At 35.1% G+C, this 20,664-nt stretch overlaps 1 protein-coding gene across 1 annotated transcript; it reads right to left on the reverse strand.

Annotated features, from left to right (window-relative positions):
* Window positions 1–10,633: 10,633 nt before the first annotated feature.
* On the reverse strand, window positions 10,634–19,706 carry Arl5b (ADP-ribosylation factor-like 5B). The gene is made up of 5 exons (XM_013014741.1): window positions 19,643–19,706; window positions 17,429–17,576; window positions 14,538–14,621; window positions 12,683–12,834; window positions 10,634–11,884 (listed from the first exon to the last, which is right to left on the reverse strand). The coding sequence occupies exons 2-5, from the start codon at window positions 17,570–17,572 to the stop codon at window positions 11,836–11,838; spliced, it is 429 nt and encodes a 142-aa protein (XP_012870195.1). The 5' UTR covers window positions 17,573–17,576; window positions 19,643–19,706; the 3' UTR covers window positions 10,634–11,835.
* Window positions 19,707–20,664: the final 958 nt, after the last annotated feature.

Consider the following 20,664-nt stretch of genomic DNA (forward strand, 5'->3'; position numbering starts at 1 on the left):
TCAATCACCACCACCATCATTATCATCAGTAGACTGGACATGTACTAAGTTTTGACACCTTTGTCAAATTCTTGGCATCACCTGCTTTGGTGAGATCCAGCCCAGGTTTCAACTCCTCACCCTGGTCCAGCCATCATAGTATTACATCAATAAGCCCATTGTTGTGTCTGAAGTATTCATATTTCTTTTTTTTAAAGTCTTATTTCCATTTCCTGGAGTCACAATAATTTTTGGCATACAAGTTTGACTTCACTGGTCCCAGTCATCAACCTTTCAAATATTGCCTATGAAGTCCTGATTCTGTCCACCAAATGACTCTTCCCAGATTCCTGCAGTCGATCCCATGGTAACATGGGCGTTTTCAGCATTCACCTGAGTTGTGATGACTATAAATGAGAAAAAAAAATTGTATTCCTCAATGGTATTGCAACTGTTTTTCCCTAGCACACCACAAGCAGAGGGCAGCAAAGTGAAGGATAGAGAAGACAAGGAGAAGAAAGGAAACATAGAGAAGACAGAAAAAGAAAGGGAAGGAGATGAGAAAGAAGAGAATGGTCAAGAGACCTAGAACTACTGATTGTGGACAACCTATTTTATGGTCTCATCTTGGACTATTTTTTGTGATCGTTTACACTGTCAACTTTATAGTGTGATAATTGCAAAAACTATGCAATTATCTGTGCTTCGTGACACAAGTGGTTCTTGCCTTTTTGATTTTTGTCTTTCTTCTAGCCTCTGACATTTTGTTGAAAGCCAGAATGACAGAGGAAACTGAGGCAGATGTACCTTCAGTGTGGATTTTATGTTCCTCCGGCTAGGTGTAAAGCCAGAGATGAAGCTATGATGTCGGAGGCCAATTTTTCATAGCATCCTTGTTTTTAGCCTTTCCTGTTGTTTTTTGGTTTCCCTAAAGACTGCTTTTTAAATAAATGATTCTTTCTCTGATTATCAATCTCCCCAGACTTCATCAGTCAGTAACACTCAACTACGAAAAGCAGCCTTCTCTGATCCCAGTTCTCTATGCCTCCAAGAAGTATCTGAAGTAGAGCTCTAGTCAGCCATTAGGTTGTATTGGTATTTGACCTATGTCTAGTATATCTAATTATGGGACCAGTTAGCACCTACTGTACAATTAATATGTTCTTGGTACTGCCCTAAGGGCTGTGGCTGACTTACTGAATCTTTTTAATAACCTTAATGAGGTTTTGAAGGAACTGTGGTACAGTATGTGAATAATTTCCCCAAGGTCCACAGCTAAGGAGTAAGTCAGATTTCAGATACATGTAACCTGCTATTTACCAGTAAGAATATATATACCAACTTGTCCCCAAGATCAGTTGGGACAATTTAATTTGTCACTGAACATGGTGGCTCATACTTGTAATCCTAGCTACTTAGGAGGTAGAAAGATGAGAATCTCAGTTCAAAGCCAGTCTGGGCTAGAAAGTCTGTGAAATCCTTATCTCCAATTAATCACCAGAAAACTGGAAGTGGCACTGTGGCTCAAGTGGTAGAGTGCTAGCCTTGAGCTAAAGAGTTGAGGGACAGTGCCCAGGCCCAAAGTTCAAGCCCCACGACTGACCAAAAAAAAAAAGAGGCCCAGGGACAGTGCCCAGGCCCTAAGTTCAAGCTCCAGGACCCTCCCCCACACAAACCCTCCTTTGCATCATGCTAACAACTACTAAATTTATAAGTTTGTTACCATGTGAACTTCACTGTTAAAGAGAAATTTATATTGATTTAGAAGCAATAGCTGCAAAAATGCTTATGGATTTTGTGTCAAAATGCTTTCCTAAAAATTTCCCTTAAAGTTGGTTTTGGAATAATTTTCTTTGTAACTTTCTTGGAGCTTGTAGACAACTACCTTCACATCATGTGGCATCTGGTTTTAGTCACAGGAAGCAGTCGACATTCAGTAATAGCAGAATTGAAGGTGAGTGCTGGTTCATGATGTGGCTGTTTATTCCATCTACTCTTTTTGCTATTCATTCACATTTTCCATCAACCTTCCCCTCCCCCTCACCATGCAGCCAAACAGATCTCTCTGTCTCTCCTGGAAACTACCTATAAGCTAGCTCCCTGATCCATTGTGGACCAATCAAATATACCTCCTCTCCAAATGTCTGAAGCATTCTGGCAATTAGTCTGTTTTTCTGTGTAGTTATAAAGCTGTTCAAATGTGAATCTAGAGTTGCAGGTTACTGGCTTTCTACTACAGGAAAGAAACAAAGCTTACCATTGGTAGGAGAGAATAAAGCAGTGATGGCAAAGATGACGTGAGAAAGCTTTCCTTGGTGTTTGTATCTCTGTTGTCCACCAAGTAGCCACATCATTGTCCTTCCTGATTTGCAAAGAACTACCCACCAGGTGGTTTCAACAGAAACCTTGTTCTCTCAGTTTTGCAAGACTCTATATCCAAAATCAACAAGTCAGTGGAGCTGATTGTGTCTGAAGGCTTTGAAGGATGCAATCCAGATCTAGGCTTGGCTCACAGAGCTGTCTCTTCCCGCTAGTGCTCTACAACTTGAGCCACAGTTCCACTTCTGCCTTTTTCTGAGTAGTTAATTGGAGAAAGGCATCTCACAGACTTTTCTGCCCAGGCTGTCTTTGAACCATGATCATCAGAGATCAGGCTCCTGAGTAGCTAGGATTATAGGTGTGAGCCACTGGCGCCCAGCTAACTGCATTACTTCTGTAAGACTGTCTATAAATAAGGTCGCCCTCTGTGGAGCTGTGGGTTATGACCTCAACATAGAAATTTTAGGGGAAGACACATTTAACCCCTAATAATAAATGGCTACACATCTAGTTCTATCCTGTAACAAACAATACTGTACAACTAATTTTATAGATGTTTTTCATTTTAAATGTACAGATACTTTTCTACCAAAGTTCATGTTCTTTCTGAGATAGTTTTTTCCTCTTGCTCATTTAACAAAGGACTAAGATAATGTATGTTTTGTGGGTGACAAGTAAACTAGACCTACTAATCTTGAAACAGTTCTGGGCTTCCATTACAGTTGTTTATATCCCCAACTACATTGTAAGGGCCAAAATGAGGCTCAACTGATACTGGTCAGTGTATTTCTTTTATTTTTACTCAATGCCACAGGATTCAGAAAATGGGATGAGAGACCAAAGCCTTTTCCCATCAGATTTCTTATCAAGATATGCCATTGGGCTACTCTGTGGGTTTGGAGGGAATAGTGTCACCACCCTAACTGTACTCTCAGTGCCTTTAGGTGTGGGACATGGTCTCTAGTAACTATTGGAGGGTGAAGGTTAGATGCATAGGAAGCTGCCCCTTCTCAGAAGGGATCTGAGCACAGCAGTGGTAGGTACATTATTAACTTTATTTCTTGAATCACATATGCATTTTATGTTATACATTTAAAAAAAGCAAAAATAACAACATTGGTAAGAAAATATAAGACAATCCAGGATAATCACTCTCATGTTGAGATGCTCTTTAATATAAGGTAATCCATTTCCCCGCAAATAGTAGGGAATGCATGAGCACTTCATGGGAGCTCAAGGGGCATTGTCATGGGTTAAAACCACTTCATGCTTGCCAGTGGTTACTACTGAATCTGCTGTAATTTGGGGCAGATGTAGGGACTTCCTTGCAGCTGCTAGGTGCAGCAGATCTGCTACACAAACAGCTCATTCCTAGTTACTTTGATTTTAGAAATGGTTCCATTAGAATACCCAAGCAGTACAAATTCCTACTTACACTCAATTTCACACACAAAAGTCTTGTATCATGATGTATAAAAACAAAAGAAGACCACTCAGAGAAAAGGAATGGACTACTGGTGCACAGACTAAAATGAAAAAAAAATCTCAAAATAATTCAGGTGAGTGATTATGAGTAATTCAGTGGGAGTATAACAAAACAGCATGTCAGTGGTTAGCTAGGTGCAGGGGATAGCATGGAGAGAACAATTGCACATTAGGGAACCTTTGGAGAAGTAATGAGTTACCGGGTACAATTTCATGTGTTAACTATACGTCAGAAAGCAGGGTTTATTTCATGCTGTCTCCTAAATTTTATTTTTACTAAGTCCTTATTTTCACCTTAACTTTTATGTTGTTGCTTTTCTTTTTCCTGGTCTGTGCTAGGTACCAATCTGCAATACAAGTGTTGTACAACTGAGATGCACCCAGAGCCTCACTTTCAGGAGGAAATAGAAACGATGTAAACAAAGAGAGTTGTTTTTAAAAATAGGCAGGGTGTACACTTACTGGTTCCTAATCTCTCTCAAATGATTATTTGAATGCTCTGTGCAGAGAACTCCTGAACTAGCTGAAAGTCCTAACTTAGGCATAATTTTTAACTCCCTATGTGTGCAACTTTTTCAGATACGTATCTTTCATTACATTCTCAGTGTATGATAAGTAAGTTAGAGTTGAAAATCCCAACTGTAGAAAATTCTAGATAATGGACACAGATTTGCTGTCCTATTCATTATTCGATTACATCTCAAACTTTTCTATGAATGGGATTCATTCATAGAAACGTAGCCAATTGTTTGGATCACATAAGGAAGTGACTCATCACTGGCAGTAATAAAGTTTCTTGGGGGAATATGGAATTGTATCCAAAAACCCAAGAATAATTAGACTCCCCTTTGTAGGAAGGTCATAAAGGGACTATTTCGCAAGTGAACCAGGAACACAAGTCTAATCTAATGGAAGATTAAGAAAGCGATGGGCAGAGGAAGGTAACTTCCTCGTTCCTCCTCCTAGTTCCATGCCTGAGGTTGGATTCTGCCCTTGGGGCTGGGTTTTAATCAGCTCCCCTCCCTTTGTCAGTTCAGGTGGGTTATACTTGTAGCAAAAGACCACTAGAATATTATTTGATCCTTAAAAGGAAATATTACATTCACTCTGTATTGGAAAAGTAATTATTTATTATGACAAAAATAAAATTGTTGACTGCAGACAGATGAAAGTTACACTATATTGCACCATGATTGTTAATGAGCCAAACCTGTCTAAAAGATGAACATTCCAGAACAAACAGCATCCTTTACTTGGGTAAATAGTCATGCAAAGAACTCATTACAACATAATTGCAGAAATAAAAAACGTTAAGTACCAGCAAACTAAACATATAAAAGAAGCATTTCATGACAGTAATGAAATATTACACTTTTAAGAACATGTCTTTTGACAACCTTGCCATTAGTAAAACATGCAAACCACTTGTAAGAATGAATTAAGTGAATAAATAAAGTAACTCCTTTTAAAATTTTCTTTGTTAGTGTTTAGATATGAAACCAATGGCACACGTTTCAGTTGCTGGGTTAGGGTTCAGTAGCAATTTCTGGCATGAAATACATTTTTCTTTCTTCTGTACAATATCAAGGAGCCTACAAAGAGATCCATTTCATAATATTGACCTTATTAACACCATCTATTTGACCATGCTGATAGAGCTTTTGAAGAAAGCCTAACACTTGATGGCTAACAGTTTGCATTTAGATCTGAAGAAATGAACATAATAAATATTAATACAGACATTTTGAAAGTGGTTTTACATTCTGAAGCAAGAAGCATATTGTGCAAAGGGCCTGCTGAATCCTCTTTAATGCTGTAAAGCACCGATTTATGTAAAGATGGTAATGTGTGATTATAATCATTATACCCTGCTTAGGATAAATGCAAGGGCATGCCATATCTGCTTCTAGTCTTTGTTGTTGCTTCTTTATGTTAAATTATCTTCTGTGGAATAAATGACCTTGGTAAAACTTATAATTAATTCATAATCAAAAAGTTTTAGCTATCATTTTATTTCACACTTTTCATGAAATAACCACCACTAAGGATTTGAAAAAAAATAAAGAGCTTTTATGACCAGACTGAAAGTTTACTCCAAGAGAATAAAATAAAGGCTTCAGAGTCCCTGAATTTCCTGAGGGAACATGTAAGACCAAGAGAGTATACAGTCTCCTATGAACAAGGATAAAACATGCAGATACACACAAATGAGATAAAATGATGGTCTTTCGCTATCCTACCAAAACTGGTGAAAATATTCTCACAGTACATTATCTGTCAAATTGAAGGACTGCTTTTTTCCCTTTATGTCAAACAGCTAATTATTGACTAAGCACTCACTTATGTGTTTTGATAAAAACCATATGTGAATAGTTTAGCTGTGTGTTCAGTAGACAATTAAGAATAAAATAAAACCGCTAAGGAATGCTATTCCTTAGTTGTGAATTTTGCATATTTCAAATAAAGTTTACGTAAAGAAAGGCCACGAATAACCAGATGCCTTAGGTCAACAGATAACTGGCATTTATGGAATGGGACAAGATCGCTAACTTGGACAAGCACCTTATAGATTGAAAAAAATGAGGTAAGTTTTTAAAATTAAGATTTGGATATTTGTGCAAAAAACATTTTCATTGTTTTAGAGTCTTTGTTTTCTACTCTAAAATCTATGCACAGTATATTTTATGATTTCTCCACTTCTGGGAGAAAATATAGAATACAGGTTTAAAAAATGCAAAACCTACCCTATATGACTATAGTTCCAAATGATAAAAAGCTATGTTTTTTGTCATATTAAATATTATAGAGGACACCCAGTTGTACTGTAAAAGACTATACTTTCTAATAGTTTTAAGTGTCATAAATGGAAGAAAGGGGAGAATTTCGTTCTGCCTTTCACATTTTCTTCTTACTAATATTCTTTAGGCAATTTTCTACTCCAAGTTAGTCTATAATATTAAGTTTTGGAATCTATTTCTAGGTATGTCTCTGAAGCTCCACATTCTCTTTTCCTAAAGAGTTCACCAAGGTATCTACATTTTGCAACTGCACTGAGCATGTTCTCACTACTTTAAAATGGGAGTAGGTGATTAAAGCCTTCTTACACTGACTTTCTCTATTTAGCTTTGGTCACTTAGAATTATTAAAATACACTTTTGTGGGAGATTTTGAGCTTTAATCTTAGTAGTAATATTAACTGAATAAAGATGAAACAAACTGAAAATAAATAATCATTTTCAGGTATGTGCAGACATTTGTAAATACTAGCATTCTGAAGTAGAATATACTTTCAATTGCAAAGTCAAGTGGATTATAGTGCAGGATGGCATCTAAACGCAATGAAGTGAACACACTAAACAGTTTATCCAAATTAGCAAAGCAGGAAAATAAGCACAGTACGGTTTTCTAGAAGAGTATTTAAATACACACCAGTGCTTGGTAAACAGTTTAATATCATTTTGTAAGGAACTTAGCTTGTTTTCTTGTTGTTCATTGTCATTAGTTCAAATTAAGTTGAACAGCAGCTAATTGATACCATCCCTTTACTACCTGGCGGTAGTCATATTCAAATAAAATAATAATCGTGGTAGATATCAAATGCCAATAAAGTTTATGTCAGAACTCAAAATATTATAAACCAAATAAATTAGAGGCCTACTTTGCTTACAAGTTTCTCAGTATGGTAAAAACAAAAGAAAGGCCAGGAACAACTGTCTTTTGTCAAGAGGTAACTGACAACAAGTGGGTAAACCCACTTCTTTCCACATCCAACACAATATTTTTCTAGATACAAATGCCATGCTATTTCTGAACTATCTTGCCTCTGGAAAACTGTAAAATATTTTTTTAGCCTTGAAATTAGGTGTGAACATTTTGGTTCTAAAGCCATAGATAAAAAGTAAAGATATATATACCGTTAGCCTTAAGCATAAATGCCAGCAAACCTAGTCATCTATATACCTTTTCTTATCTCTTTCTTTGCTTTTTTTTTTTTTAAATGTGTCTCTGGTATGTGTGTGAGTATGCACTTTTTCATTAATGGCTTGCACCTTACCACTTCAGCCATGCCTCCAGTTCTGGCTTTGGGTAACTAGAGATAAGCATTTCATGGATTTATCTGCCCAGGCTAGCTTCTAATGGAGATCCTCAGATCTCATGCCTCCTGAGTAGTTGGGATTATAGGAATGAGCTACTGGTGCCTAGCTTACCAGTACATTTACTAATGTATGGTTTTCATAGTTTGGAATTAAATGAGTGCCCTTCACAAACAATTCCATCTACAAGTTGTCCTAAGACACTACACCAAAAAGACTTAAAATGAAAAGCCTTTATTGTTTTCTTCAAGATTTTCTTTGCTTGGAGACATTATAACTCTTTAGAGAATATTGTCTGCAGCATTACCTATATCACTCACTGTTTCCATAGGAAAATAATTACTTCACTTCATGCTAAAGATAATGAAAGTTAAAATTGTACGTAATGACTCTGGCAACCCCAGCACGAGGAGGTAGGAGGAAGGTCAGACTGAGGCCACAGTGAGACCCTGTCTCAACCATCTCCACCTCCCCCCAAAACACTATGGCTATAGGGTGATAATATTTAAAATAATTTTTAACATTGAAATGTCTTTTACCTAATGAATAGTAGAATAAAATTATACTTTTAAAAATAACACAAAAACCAAAAAATTAAATATTCAATTTTCAGTTCACAACAATTTTATATATATTACTATTTCAGGTTGTAAAGAATTAAATTATAATAACAATACAAATATTTGGTTTAGTCCTTTAAAAAAGGACCATTACTTTAATAAAGTTCTTGAGTGTCAGTAAGAATGGTGGGTTCATGTTTAGTTGAATGCAATATATTCAGAATTAAGAAAATTACCATATTTGAATTTGCAAGGTCACTTTTACAATTTAGTTATAATATATCAACAAGATCTTGGTTAAGATTTAATTTATTCTTCAATTACAATAGTCTCCTGAATGGAGGTGGACTCTTTGTTTTCTACTTTTGCTATACAATATGTGGAGCTGAAAGAAGGTGTAACAGAAATTACTCCCTTATTGAGCCAATTAGTTGCTAATCTGACTTTCAAAGAATTGACACAGCACAAAATTAAGAATTTATCTCAAAACATAAATAAAGGCACTAATAACAAACTGTGTTTTCACCCAACAGTAGCATATATAGTTGGTTGACCTACAATAAATATAAAAATCAATGCTTAACTATCTGACCCTTGCTTGGTCAAGGCATTCTCTTGGAGTAAAGGATAATTTGTTTTATATTACTTTACATTTAATATGTGATGAAGACCTTTTAAAAAGTCTTGCTGGGTGCACGTGGCTCATGTCTATAATCCTAGGACTCAGGAGGCTGAGATCTGAGGATCATGGTTCAAAGTCAGCCTGGGCAGGAAAGTCCATGAGACTCTTATCTCCAACTAACCATCAGAAAAAGGAAGTGCTGCTGGGCTCAAAGTGGTAGAGCATGAAAGCTCAGGGACAGCACCTAGGCCCTGAGTTCAAGCTCCCGACTAACAACAACAAAAATCTTACATGAACTTGCAATCTGAACTTTTCCCAATATTGGCACAATGCCTACTTGAATGCCATTTTCTTTTTCAACAAATACCTAACACACGTAAGTTCTAATCTGATACTAATATGATTTTTAAAAAGGAATTTAAAAATAAATTGTACCTTAACAACAGTAAATTTGACTTTATACTAGTAGCTGTTTGACAAAATACAATCAACTATTAAAAACACTTTTAATATAATGCTGATATGGCAATATTAAAAAAATAACTGTATAATCTGACAGAAGAAAATTAAACTACCCAATCTTATTTGATACAAGAAGGCAGACAATTATTTCATAAGAGTAGTATGTTTTTCCTCAGGACAGCTTTATGAGATTTACCCATGGAACTTATGGTAAACAATATATCAAAGCAAAGTTTAGGCAAAGTGTGCTTTAGGTAAAATGATATTTTCTTAAGTCCCCGCCCTCATCAGTCACACACACACACCATCAAGCATCCATTGATTTATATCTGTTTTCCTCTCCCACTCTTGATTATGGTTATATTAAGTACAAAACAAAATTAAACTCATCCACTACTTGGTACAGAGTCTCTAAGAAAAGGGTACAAAACAAAGTTAAACAGTGGTTTTCTAAAGTTCAGAAAATGTTTCTCTGGCCATTTTTTTTCCAGGTCAAAGGTGCTACCAACTAAGTAAAAATCAGAAAAATGTAACCAAGTTCAATTACATTAATTCAATTAAATACAGTCAACTGTTTTCAGTGTGCCTGAAAACAGCAAAATTTAAGTCAACTTACAATACAAAACATTACAATTAAAATACCACTTCTGAGCAGGAATATTGATAATGTTATAAAATACTGAATCTTATTTTTGATTCAAATAAAAAAATACTGCAAAAATGAAATCTTATTCTCTCAGAATTTTACCCCTTTCATTACAGCAAAATCACACATTTGAAATAAACAGGATTGAAATTACAGTATTTGTACTTCCCTCTTATGTAGTACTGTTTATTATATTAGCTAACTGCCTTGAAACCTCTTAATGCTATCCAATAAACTTTTGATGAATAATTACTGCTCCTTCAAGGGGCTAGGAAGATGGCTCAGTGGTAGAGTGCTTGCCTTGCATGCATAAGGCCCTGGGTTCGATTCCTCAGCACCACATAAACAAAAAGAAAAAAGCTGGAAGTGGCGCTGTGGCTCAAGTGGTAGAGCGCTAGCCTTGAGCTGAAGAGCTGAGGGACAGCGCCCAGGCCCAGAGTTTAGGCCCCATGACCGGAACCCCCCCCCAAAATAATAATTACTGCTCCTCCATTTAAATTTAACTTTTCATTTATAATTTGTAAAACAAAATTAACTGAGGCTCATAGTAGACCCTAAAAACCTAAAGTTAAATTTAGCAATTTCCTATAATATTTTAGAACATGAAGTATAATGACAGAGACATCAAGCCTTTGTAGTCTATTACACAAAATTCTCAAGCAAATGTAATGAAAGCCCGTGGTGTAATATGCTAGTGGTGGTAGAAATGCCATTTTCATAAAAAGCACTGCTCACATTTCTGCTTTAGCTGTTTTTAGCAGATGTGGTACCTCCTGAAAATAAAACAGTCAAAATTTTTGCAGATGACAAAAGTTGTTTGTAAATTGTTAGTGAAGTATGCTCCAAGTGTCACATTTAAATTTTAGTGCTGGTATGCTCTAGTAACTGTTACATATACATTAAATAATCTGACACGCTTAAAATACTAGATGCATCCAACAATATTTACCACTGAAGCTGGGCTTTCAAATAAATACTTTACCTTGATTATTTTTATCAAATGTTGTAGGCAAAAATAAACCCCAAAAAACAAAAAAAACCCTTAATTTCTTCAAGTAAGTAACGAGCCTACATAATTTCTATGCAAACAGTAAACTTAAAATTACTCCATGACAAGCAATAGTATGAGGGAAATTTAAAGGTGAATATTCATGATGTTTAATCTTCCTTATATGTATCTTCTAAGAAGGCATTTTTAGTTCTGATAAAATCTGCTCAAAAGATTAAAATGACTTACAGAATTCAGTGCTGGAGAAATTTACAAATCTACCACTTCTGTAAAATCAGTAACTATCTGAGAAGGAAGGAGTGGTGGCCAAGAATTGAAAGAAATTGGGCACAAAGATTATATATAACAATAGTTCAGAAAACACTAAACATATGACAAACTTTTTTTTAAACAAGGCAATCACTGAGTAATTAGAATAAGCAGAATCCTGTTGCTGAAAACAGTTACACATTATTTTCATCCAACTGAAGATTAGTGCATTAAAAAAAAAGTTAGAAAACAGCTTTTATGTTCCAGTTCAGCTGCACTTGATTCAAGTGTTGCTTATAGAGGTTTGTGTTGTTATAAATTAAACATGCTGCTGCCTCAGCAGCCAAAAGTACTAGGAAAAATGTTCATGTCACAGAATAAATAGAGCAGTCTTTTTTTAGGACAAAAAGTTATCTCACTCCAATCCGGGATGTCATCCACTCCAGACCTTGGCATAACCTACACAAAAGATAGAAGTATTTTAAAAAATAAAAGTCTTTCTACTTCAAAACTGAAAATACAATTTGCAAGTCTTACCTATAGTTTACAATCATTATTTGGATAACTTAGTGACAACAGCCAAGAAATACTATAATGAGTAAAAATTTTAATGGAAGCGTTACTTAAGCAAAATGATCTTAATCATCTTAGGAATGTGGCCAATTGCCTGAGTTTCCTTTTTACAATAGAGCTTTGGCAGTTTTGTCAGAGACTGCAAATGTCTGCTTCTTCAAACTCTTAGGTGCTGGTGACTATAATATCTGTAATCCTAGCTACTCAGGAGGCAGAGATATGAGTATCATGGTTCATAGCCAGCTTAGGCAGTAAAGTCCACAAGACTTTTATCTCTAATTGTCCAGTAAAAGGCAGAAGTAGAGCTGTGAGTCAAGTGGTAGAGTGGGTACCAGCCTTGGATGAAAAAATCAAGTAAGGGAGCCCAATTATGGTTCAGCCTAGGTATAAAGACCTTGAGATGCTTAGCTTTGAATGAAAAATGCTGAGGGACAATGCCCAGACCCTGAGTTCAAGCCTTAATACCAGGATACACAGATGTGTGCAGGTGCACACACACACACAGAAAAAAAATTGAATTGCAAAAACTTTATTGCCTTTTGTGGTTAAACATTAAATTGGCAAATTATTTAAATGATCTAAGGTTGAGAAATGACATGTAAAAAGGTCCAAAAATACACTTTTGCAAGTAATTGAGAGAAATCTCAAAGAGGGCATGCCTCCCTCCAGCTGATGAACACTTACCCTTCTCCTGTCAAAGCACAGCAGGACTGAATGTGCCACGGGTGATCCTTAATTGAACTAAGGGTGAGGTATTTAGAGATTTCCGCTGCTGTCATACACCCTTTCATATCCTGTTTATTTGCAAATATAAGGACTGCAGCCTTCCTTAAATCCTGCAATCAATACAAAATATTGCTAAGGTGTGAACTATGATATGACAGACTTACATAAGGACGAAGGAGGGTAAAAACTCAGATGGACAATTAGCATATGATGTTCCTACTTTAGAATTTTATTGAAATAAAAAATAATTTCGAGAAAATTAGTTGACTCACTCTAATAAGACGTTAGAGTAACCAGATGATTGAAAATTTCTAGTTTGGGGGCTAAAGGGGTCAAAACAAAAAGAAAACAAAAGTGATTTTTCTTGGTGGGTCATGGAGCTTGAACTCTGGGCCTGGGCGCTGTCCCTGAGCTCTTCAGCTCAAGATAAGCACTCTTAAAACATCACTTCCAGTTTACTGGTGGTTAACTGGAGATAAGAGCCTCATGGACTTTCTTGCCTGGGCTGGCTTTGAACCATGATCCTCAGATCTCAGCCTCCTGAGTACCTAGGATTATAGGTGTGAGCCACCAGTGCCTGGCTACAACTGAATTTTAAATATCAGTCTAAAATTAAATGAATTATATTTTAAAAGGTAATATACTACAGAACTGCAGTGCTAGGGAACAAATTGACAATCATTTGACCATGGAATCACATTTCTAGCCCTGAGTTCTATAACATGTAAAGAAAAATATGGGAAGTGGGTGATATCTATTATGTATTTGTGTTTGTAAAACTTAAGCTAATTGATTGATGTTTACTGTACCAAAACATTAGAAATAAGCTAAATGATTATCAGCACAAATAAATGAAAGCAAAAATCTATATTGATTGTGTTATATTCATACAGTAAGATACTTTATCATCATTAAGAGAAATGTGTTGCATGTATTAACCTGGCTAAATATCAATCTTGTGAATAAAAGTACAAATTATATAAAATATCATATGCATAAAACAACATATAAAGTTTAGGGAACATGGAATACAGATTCCACATCTGTGTAATTTAGATGAATGAAAATGTAATGAGGGCTGGGAAGGTGGCTCAGTGGTAGAGTGCTTGCCTTGCATGCATGAGGCCCTGGGTTCGATTCCTCAGCACCACATAAGCAGAAAAAGCTGGAAGTGGCACTGTAGTGGCAGAGGGCTAGCCTTGAGCTGAAGAGCTGAGGGACAGTGCCTAGGCCCAGAGTTCGGCAAAAATTTAAAAAAAAAAAAAAAGAAAAAGAAAATGTAATGAAATTATAAAATGTGCGCAGGAAAACAGGACACTAGATACTAGATATCTAAGATACTAGATACCTCTGAGACAGAAGAAAAGTGGTCTGGTTAGAAAACTATCATAAGGATTTTGTACATTACCAAATATAAGAGTGTGTTCTGCTATGTAAGGAATTTTTTTGTGTGTGTGGGGGTTGGGGACTTATTGAAGATATTTAGAAATAAGTGATCTAAAATTAGTAGTAAAGGATTTTTAGTTATTATGAACAATTGGGGAGAGACATATAAATTTTGTTTTTTAGGACCTCATCTTATCAAAAGTTTTTACAGCAAAAAGTAGTTTTAACCTTGAAAAAAATATTTATAGTTAGTAGTGATTTATATATATATATATATATTCATGACTTACAATTTCAACAACAAAGTTTGCTAATGATGAAATAATCAACATTGTCTCATCTTAATCCTGGTTAAAAAAAAGCAAAACCAACAGACAGAAAGCTTTACCAACCATTATTCTTTTAAAGATTTGCTTTTAAAATTTACCTCATGAGCCAACATTCTGTATAATTCTTCTTTTGTAATAGCTAGTCGTTCTCTGTCAATGCTATCAACAACAAGAATGATGAACTAAAAGACAATTTAAAAACAAAGAGAAAATTGAGTGGGCTGTTTAAAGTTTTCTGCAAAATTACTCAAGTGATATAAGCAGTTTTTTTACATGGCATCATCATTATTATAAAACATGTATGCTTTTTCATCCCAGAGAGGTGAAATAAACCAAGCACGAAAATACAAATATTAATAACAAAATTACAGTTTATACCTGCCTAAATAGTTGCTGCATAAATAGACAATTCTATGCAATATAAGGTTTATTCTTACATGTGAGAAATAAAAAGAGTAAAGGTATTACAAATAAGTCTAACTACAAAATATAAATATTGATAAGTAGTACTCTTTCATCATTTTTAAGATGAAATTTAAATAGCTCTCCTTCACTAAAACATCAAGTACTTGCCATCATTTACCACGCTATCAATATGTGTAAGAGTCTCCTGCCTATTAAAAAGAAAAACTAGTATGAAAGAAAAAGAAAACTATTTTTATGTAAAGGAATTTTAAAAAGAGAGTATCAACAATAAAATAAGATCAAGAAAAATGTGCTATAGTGTGCTGAATTATATACACTGGAATGAATATACTAAAGGAAGATGCAAGTGAGATTAGAAAAAGGGAAGAGAACATAAGTAAAATGAAATAAAATGAAAGCAACTTTAGTAAGTAAAATTATGGAGAGTGAGAATGACATCGGAAATACTCAATGCAGAAGAAACTGTTTTTTTTAAAAAAAAAATTAAAGAATGTAGAAGGTTGTGGTGGTGAACACTTTCAATCCCAACTCCCAGGAGGAGGAAAATAGGAGGATCATTAGTTTGAGACCTGCCTGGCGTACACAGTAAGAAGCAAATGAACAAAAAAAGCTAAAGACCACATAGAGTGTACTGATAAAAATTAAGACAGGAAGGACTGGATTAGGGAAAGACAACTGGATTAATATAAATATCAACCAAGAAGCACTGTGAAAAGGATAAAGGAGAAGAGAAAAAAATAGGGCAAAAGAAGTATGGACCAAATATTGGGAAAAAGCTTTGTGTTAGCTCTTAGAGGTCACCACAAAGGAATAAATCATGAAAATTAAAGATGACAAGGACAAACAGTAATTAGTGAAATGCAACACAGATAAGATCTCTATGTGGAACCTAATATTGCAAAGGCTATGTGACACACTGGTGAGTTATAATAACAAATGCATTCTTTGGAGTAATAAAATAACTTTTAATGCAAATGGCATTAATAATAATGCATTTCTTTGTGGACCCAGACTAGAGTTTCAGAGTCTTCTCCAGCTTCCGCAATTTAAACACATGGAACAGCTAGAATTACCTCTGGCCTATTCATCAAAGATAAATGCTTTTCTCACAGAGTTGAGTTTCAAAAGCAGAATCTGTGCTAATTAACTCCTATGCTGAAATGTATTCCTGCATCATTTTATTACATCTCTATCTTCAGTATTTTTTTTTATTGCACAAGGTAAGGTAACCTATAACTATAGTATCTGCTTACCAACTTCATCCGTCTCTATCCTCATACCCAAATAAAATAATTAAATCCTATAACAAGTGTTAAATATCTGTGATTTTCCCTTCAGTTCATTTAATTCTTTAGAATATATATGTATAAATATATATGCTATTATCATACAAATCTAGAATATATTTTTTTATTTACAAAGCAACTTTTTCACAGAAATTGTATTACACCCTCCCCCAACTCCAATCTTTAAATGGTTTCATTTTCAAACAACACAGATAGTTAAGTGTACCTCTTTGCCAAGAAAAGTAAGAGAGATATTAATTGTATACTAATACTGTCAAGATAAACTCTCAACAGCACTACATGATCTTAAAAAATATGCCTGTATCCAGGGGAGGGAGGGAAAACAAATGGAGAGAGGATGGGTGAGGAAAAAAAAGTCATGACATTCAAGATATTATGTGAACATGAAACCAGTTAACTTGAGGTTTGGCAGTGTTGGGGGAGATGAGGGAAAATGATGGAAGAGGTGACATTGATCAAGAAGCACTGTATTCATAAACTGACATGTAGAATTGAAACTCCTTTGAACAACTACTTGAAGGTAACTTGAAAATTTTATTTTTTTCAAAGTGTCTACAGTAGAAATAGAAGTACAACTAGAAAGTAACTGAAATTGTTTTCTTAGGTTGGTTCAGAACTAACAGAATAACAAAATAAATAAGATACCTCTGGGGTGGCCTGTAAATTCTTTGTGTATGTGTGTGCCCATCCTGGAGCCTTGAACTCAGGGCCTGGGTATTTTCCCTAGCTTTTTTTGTTCAAGGCTAGCACTTTACCACTTGAGCCACATAGAGGTAAGAGTTTCATGAACTTTCTTGCCCAGGCTGGTTTGAAAGAAACATAATCCTCAGATCTCAGCCTCTTGAGTAGCTAGAGATTACAACTGTGAGCCACCAGTACCTGGGCACATTATTTTTGGTTATTAAAATATATCTCAAAAATCCGAATGTTCATTTCATGTGATTTGAAAATATTATGTTAAATTACACTTCAGACCCATCTGTAAAGTTGTGAGATCCTGGAAAAAGTTACACAATTTCTCTAACTTGGAGATTGACAGTACTATGTGTATAAGCTTGGGTTAACACTCCACATTGAGTCAATAAAGCTCCTAAAAACTTCTGCCTTTTCTTATTGGAAAGTCATAACTCCTTACAAAAAAGGATCTTAAGAAGAAGACAACTGTCAATGTATGTATCTTATTTACAGTACCCTAGTTATTTTGTGTGTTTTTCTTTGGTCTTTTAAAATTCTCTACAAAAATAATTCTGGCATACCTCTGTGTTTGAGTAATAAGTATTCCAAGATGATCGTAGTGACTCCTGACCACCAATATCCCACATAAGAAAATGAGTGTTCTTTACAACTATTTCTTCTACATTGCTTCCTATGGTTGGAGAAGTATGAACCACTTCATTCATCAAGCTGCGGAAAGAAAGACACCATTAAAAATTCTTTGTAAATCTTGAAAACCCAAAGCATATTTAATCTCTATATTTTTAGATAAATCAACCTTCCTTATTTGTACCAATAATAATAATCATAAGTATGAAAAACAGAAACTTGGGAATTGTTTTGTGCAAATAAAGATTGAGAGAAAGAATAATTCTTGAAAGTTTTTGTATGTGTGTGTGTGTGTATGTGTTGGTCTTGGGGCTTGAACTCAGGGTCTGGATGGTATCCCTGAGCTGTATTAGCTAAGGGTAGCACTCTATCATTTTAATCACAGCTCCACTACCAGCTTTTTGGGGGCTTCACATGGAAAAAAGAGTCTCAGGAACTTTTCTGCTTAGGCTGGCTGTGAACCATGATCTTTAGAGCTCAGCCTCCTGAGTAGCTGAGATTACAGGCATTATCCACCAGTGCCTGGCTCCAAACAGTGTAATTTTTTTGATTTTATGGGAAAAAATTCCAATGCCACCAAGTCTTATTATCAGTTGGATGCGAGCCAATGCACCAGTATGAGAAGCCAATTTCTATACAGTAACATCATTGTTTGCAAAGTAGCACCCACTGAGTTAGGCTATGCAATATTTTTTAAAGTACCTATGGGAGAAAGTTGAGACTGTTTCTAGACATAAAAGTTAGCTCAGGTTTATTAAGTTATAGTCTTAAAAATATAAGATCAGGCTCAGCAGTAGGGGCTCATACCTATAATCCTAGCTAATCAGGAGGCTGAGATCTGAGGATCAAGGTTCAAAGCCAGGTTGGACAAGAAAGCCTATGAGACTCTTACCTCCAATTAACTAGTTGAAAAGCCTGAAGTGGAAATGTGGCTTAAATGGTAATGAGCTAGCCTTGAGCAAAAACTAAACCTATGGGGTAGCAATGGGCCCCTCAGGACCACACCAAAAACAAAACAAAACAAAATACATAAAATAAATTGTAAATCTATTTCATGAATACTGATAATCCTATAATTTGTGATATATCAATCATTAAGGTACATCAATTTATTCATTCAACCCATATATAATATGTCAAATACTACGCTGGAAAAGGCTTACAACTTTCTTAGGTGCTATGTATAATTTTGAAGTTTGTACAAAATTCTTACATCAAAGTAGCTTTTCTGAAATATTTTAAGTTTGATGTTTAAAGGCTAATTCCTATTAAAACACATAACCGCCAATGAATAAAAATGCTATTTAACTCTGAAACAACAAATCACAAGTAATAGCTTTTTAGTTAACTAGCTGAAAAATATGTAATATATTAGTTAAACTATTATTTCTGGTAAGCTACAGATGGGTGCACTTTTTATTCTTTTATAGTGCAAGAGACAGAACTGGGACCTTGTATAAGCTAGACAAGCTACAACCAAGTCCCTAGACTGATGGGACTTTCAGTGCATGACATGGGGGGAGGAGGTAAGACCTTAGAATAGTGCAAAGTGTTTCATAACCATTTGTTAAAATGTTTGGGATACAGAGAGCTACTTCCCTGGCACTGAAAGGATCATTTCATTGGCACTTAAAAAGAATAACAGAAAGTCCTTAGATAAGTGGACCGATGGGCTGCTGAAATTTCATTAAGAATGAGTATTAATGTGTTTCCCCAAAAGTTTCAAGCCTCTCTTTTTGCAAGTTAACTAATGTGGTATTTTGAACTGTCATCACTTAAGACAAACCTGGTTGTGTTAAACAACTCCAGAGTTCTTAGGAAAATGGAAACTTCTGGGAGAAATCCATCTGTTTACATGAATCGCAGTGTGAGAATAATCCACTTTATCGCCTCACCCCACCAGTATATGTGCTTTATTTCTTTTAGCTTAACATTATTCATTCTTTCAAAGCCACAAATTAATGAGTGTTTATTTAGGAAGCATAAAGCAGTTTCTTTTACTTGTTTTTTAAATAAATTTTATGTTTGGTAAAATATGAAAATTGAATGCTAAAGCTCTTCCATTCTATTACAAGAATGGCACCTTTATTAATTATAAAAACAAAATTTCAAGAACATAACACACACTATTAGTTATCTATACTTACAATTGATAAAGAATGGTGGTTTTCCCTGCATTATCCAGTCCCACTATAATTACTTTGTGTTCTACAAAAAGAAAACAAACCATAAACGTATTATACTATTGCATGCTACAATTACATGCTTTCAACAAAAATTATTAGCTTTCTAATGAGCATAATTTACTGGGCAACTACTATTAAACAGTGTGAACTGTTAAAGAAGGAAACTGTGATTGTTAAGGAAACACTTTATTAGGCTCTCCTCTATCCAGTTCTTTTATTAAAGAATGTGGGAAATGAGTTACCTGGACATATAGAACTTACAATGAATCTGGGGAAAACCCAAGTATTAATTTAGATAAGAAAGTGTAACTTTGTAAAGTTAGGTTTAAATATTTATCTACTTTACACACCTGCTTAAAGTCTCTTTAACAGGTTACCTATTTATCAAGTTTAACATATGCAAGTTTCCCACCTATATGTACCAGGATATTGTTTTCTTTCACTTAAGAATTCCATTAAAAGCTATTAGCAGCTCCCAGTACCAAGCCACACATACTTTCAATCAGCTTCTCATTCTTTCCACTTACCGGAATACAAGTAAATACTTAAGTCTTTCATGTTTTCTCAATCTGGATTCCACACTTGTGAGCAGATAATGTTTCTGCTGTTTTTACAAGAAAAGCCTCTCTAGTCCTTCCCTCCTTCCAGAGCCATGCACTAGTCATTTGTCTTATAGTTATTAAACCCTAATTATTGTGCAAAGTAGAAAACATTATGCACTCTCCTTGGAAGAAGAGAAAATGCCCCAGAAATCATCTTTCCTAGGTTTTAGCCTATTCAGTGTACACACTTGTCTTTCTCCAACAAAGAGATGGTGATGGGGAGTTGAGCGGGTATAAAGAGCAAGCAATAGAGAGGGTCATCCTGATTACAATGTAATACATGCACATCTGAAATACCATGGTGAGACCACTTGGTACAATAATATACACTAAAAAAACAACAACAGGAATGAGTACGGTAGAAGTAGTTTATTTTCACAG

The sequence above is a fragment of the Dipodomys ordii genome, unplaced genomic scaffold (assembly GCF_000151885.1).
Source record: "Dipodomys ordii isolate 6190 unplaced genomic scaffold, Dord_2.0 Scaffold24, whole genome shotgun sequence".
In the NCBI taxonomy this organism is placed as follows: domain Eukaryota; kingdom Metazoa; phylum Chordata; class Mammalia; order Rodentia; family Heteromyidae; genus Dipodomys; species Dipodomys ordii.

What these genes read in the sequence shown, in the direction of transcription:
- Arl5b (XM_013014741.1), bottom strand. Translation starts at nt 17,572, where the DNA reads ATGAATGAAGTGGTTCATACTTCTCCAACCATAGGAAGCAATGTAGAA. An exon ending in ACAGAATGTTGGCTCATGAG is followed by an intron (nt 12,835 to 14,537) that starts GTAAATTTTAAA and finishes TATTGATTGCAG; the next exon opens with GATTTAAGGAAGGCTGCAGT. An exon ending in TGTGCTTTGACAGGAGAAGG is followed by an intron (nt 11,885 to 12,682) that starts GTAAGTGTTCAT and finishes TCTTTTGTGTAG; the next exon opens with GTTATGCCAAGGTCTGGAGT.